This window comes from Cyclopterus lumpus, chromosome 21 (assembly GCF_009769545.1).
Source record: "Cyclopterus lumpus isolate fCycLum1 chromosome 21, fCycLum1.pri, whole genome shotgun sequence".
NCBI classification, from domain to species: Eukaryota; Metazoa; Chordata; class Actinopteri; order Perciformes; family Cyclopteridae; genus Cyclopterus; species Cyclopterus lumpus.
The window spans coordinates 9,165,610-9,168,128 of NC_046986.1; the positions used below are offsets into that span (position 1 = coordinate 9,165,610).

At 45.5% G+C, this 2,519-nt stretch overlaps 1 protein-coding gene across 2 annotated transcripts in view; it reads right to left on the reverse strand.

Annotated features, from left to right (window-relative positions):
- igsf3 (immunoglobulin superfamily, member 3) overlaps positions 1-1,171 on the reverse strand; it is a 61,763-nt gene extending 60,592 nt beyond the window's left edge. The window contains exons 1-3 of one of the 2 annotated variants that reach the window (XM_034562225.1): positions 691-957; positions 328-565; positions 78-226 (exon numbers count right to left, since the gene is read on the reverse strand). In XM_034562225.1, the coding sequence (XP_034418116.1) occupies positions 78-117 (40 nt within the window). In that variant the 5' untranslated portion in view covers positions 118-226; positions 328-565; positions 691-957. Of the gene's footprint in view, positions 1-77; positions 249-327 lie in introns of both variants that reach the window. The other variant, XM_034562226.1, reaches the window with a different exon arrangement.
- Positions 1,172-2,519: the final 1,348 nt, after the last annotated feature.

Consider the following 2,519-nt stretch of genomic DNA (forward strand, 5'->3'; position numbering starts at 1 on the left):
GGGGGGGGGGGGGGGGGGGGGGGGGGGGGGGGGTGTCACAGCACAGATGAAAAGGCTTCTCAGCTCAGAAGACTTACCAAGCAGCGTGCAGGCAAGCAGGAGCGCACCCGTTGCCATCGTGTGTTGCCCCGCAGATTCACTTGTTATATTCCCTTCAGATGAGATGGAAGACCGTCTGGTCGGGTTTGGAGGGTTTTCACAACGTGGGTTTTGTCCCCCGCGGGTCCTGAATCAAAAAAGATGAAGATCTTCGAATCCCGGGCGGGTTATTATTATTTATTTTTTTTGTTGCGTCGGGAGTCCAATCCACAGCAGTGTCCGACTCACCTCTCCGGTGTCCTCCTGATTACAAAGCCTCGGGTATCGCTTCCACCCCTCCCACCTCACCTATCTTCTTCTCTTTTTTTTCCCTTTTTCTTTTTTTGTTATCGCCGACGACGTGTGCGTGCCAGGCGCCTAGGCGACCCAACCCACTCCTCGTTTACTATACGCATCCGAGACTGCGGAGGCGATTCACACTCGCAGCCTCCTCGGTTGGGAGACACAAAAGTCCGGCGTGACTTGCCTGTTTTTTAAAATAAAAAATAAAAACGGATTTATAAAAACCTGATTAGAGACAGAAGGCTAAATGTGTGCCGGGTGCATCTGCGGGGTGCTGCCGCTGTGGAGGCAGACTGAAGTAAGTCCTACCCTGAACGTGTCTCCCCCCTTCTCTCTGACGGTCCAAGCAGGCTCCGGCTGGCTTTCTCCCGGAGACTATAATCAATCTCCCACTATCGCTCCGCAGAAAGCCCGATGGGCGGGCGCTCTAGATGGAGCCGACAAGGCTTTGTGTTATGACACAATGCATCAGATTAATCAATGAATAACTTCAAACACCGGCTTCTCCAATTGCGCTGTACACCTTGAGCCAGTGCGTCCTAATTCGTAACACTAAAAAATGCGCAAAAAAAAAAAAAAAAAAAAGTCTACAAACGGGCTTAACGGGATAAAAAAATAAACAACAACAAAACAACGCGTCTTTACTCGTGAATTCAAACACTGCGGGTTAATTACAACCTATTACCCCAAAAACGCTGGGACCTGCTTAGTCCACTGCGTCGCTTCTTCAAAGGTTGTTTTTCCTGCTTCCTGTTTGGAAGAAGAAAAAAAATCACTTCTGTTCGCCAGGCAGTTTGAAAACTTACCAGCGTGCCGTCTGCGCCCACCCCCTTTCAGAGGCCACGCCCACGCCGCGCGGGCACGGCCCACTGTGGGAGAGGGCACATTTGCATTTCTTGAATTTCCAAATTCTAGGCCAGGGCGTTGATGGTTTGAATAGGTTAAGTGAAGGGGAGGGTAATTGCCTCTAAAGAGCCTATAAAGCTTACAATTTCCTCAGCTTATTATTTTTTTTGCAGGGTAAACTTTCACCACCCTTTTTTTTGCGGCCGACGTGAATCATCATGCCACACAATCACACCATACTGCATATTAAAATGCACAATGAAAGGGGTCTGTCAAAGAGGAGAGAAATAAATCCATTAAAAATAATACTAGACTACTCAGTTATGGTTCTTGTCTAGTGCTGATCACAAAAGTCACTTGCTCATGCATAATTTTTCCGGCAGTCTGTCTGTTATAGACAAGAAATGTTATATCACACACACCCCCCCACCCTTTTTTTTTCTCCTACCCCACACCACCAAACACACGACTGGCAATCAGCATAATGAGGTGCCACTTTGCTTGGGAACTGTAGGAAATATCAGAACAAACACCTCCCCACACACTCACAACATTACTATTCACCTATCAGAGATTGCAAGTTACAAATTCCATCCCTCTTTGATTTAGATAATAAGTAGCTAAACCAAGCATTACTTTGACATATGCTGAGGTTTATTGATTTGCACGACTCTGTGCTGCAATATTAAGAGGTTCTCAAAATAGACAGGGTAAATGGGAGTTAGCAGGGAAACAGAAAGTAGCACAATGAGATCACACTGCTTTGGTGTGAAGCTGTAAAAGAGTGTGCTTTCTGGAAAGGACCGAATTGTTGAATCCGAAAAATCTCTAACTTAGTGGAACCCAAAGCTCCCTCCTTTGTTTTACATAAATAAATGAGCAAGCCTTTGCATGTGCATACAAAAAGTATACTGCCATGGAGCCATCTGGTATTCTCTTTATCAACTGGGAATTGCAAGTTCCGAAAAACTTCCTGTATTCAACATAAATACCAGTTTTTGGAAGCAGTAACAATGATTTTTCTCCATTTGCTGTGCTTGTGTGGAATGTCCTACCTAAACAACTGGAGGAATGGATCTAGCCCAGAGGCATTAAGAAAGATGTTTGCAGAGTCCAATACATTAATAAACTGCAACCGTTAACCAAACTGGTGATAAACGGTGTCATGATACAAACAGAAAAGGGAGACTGTTTTTTAGCATGTTTATAGAGAGAAAACAAAGGCGTTAGCAGATGGCAACAACGCATGTGGGCTTCTCCAAAGATCCATCCAGGTCCAATGCAGCCAAATT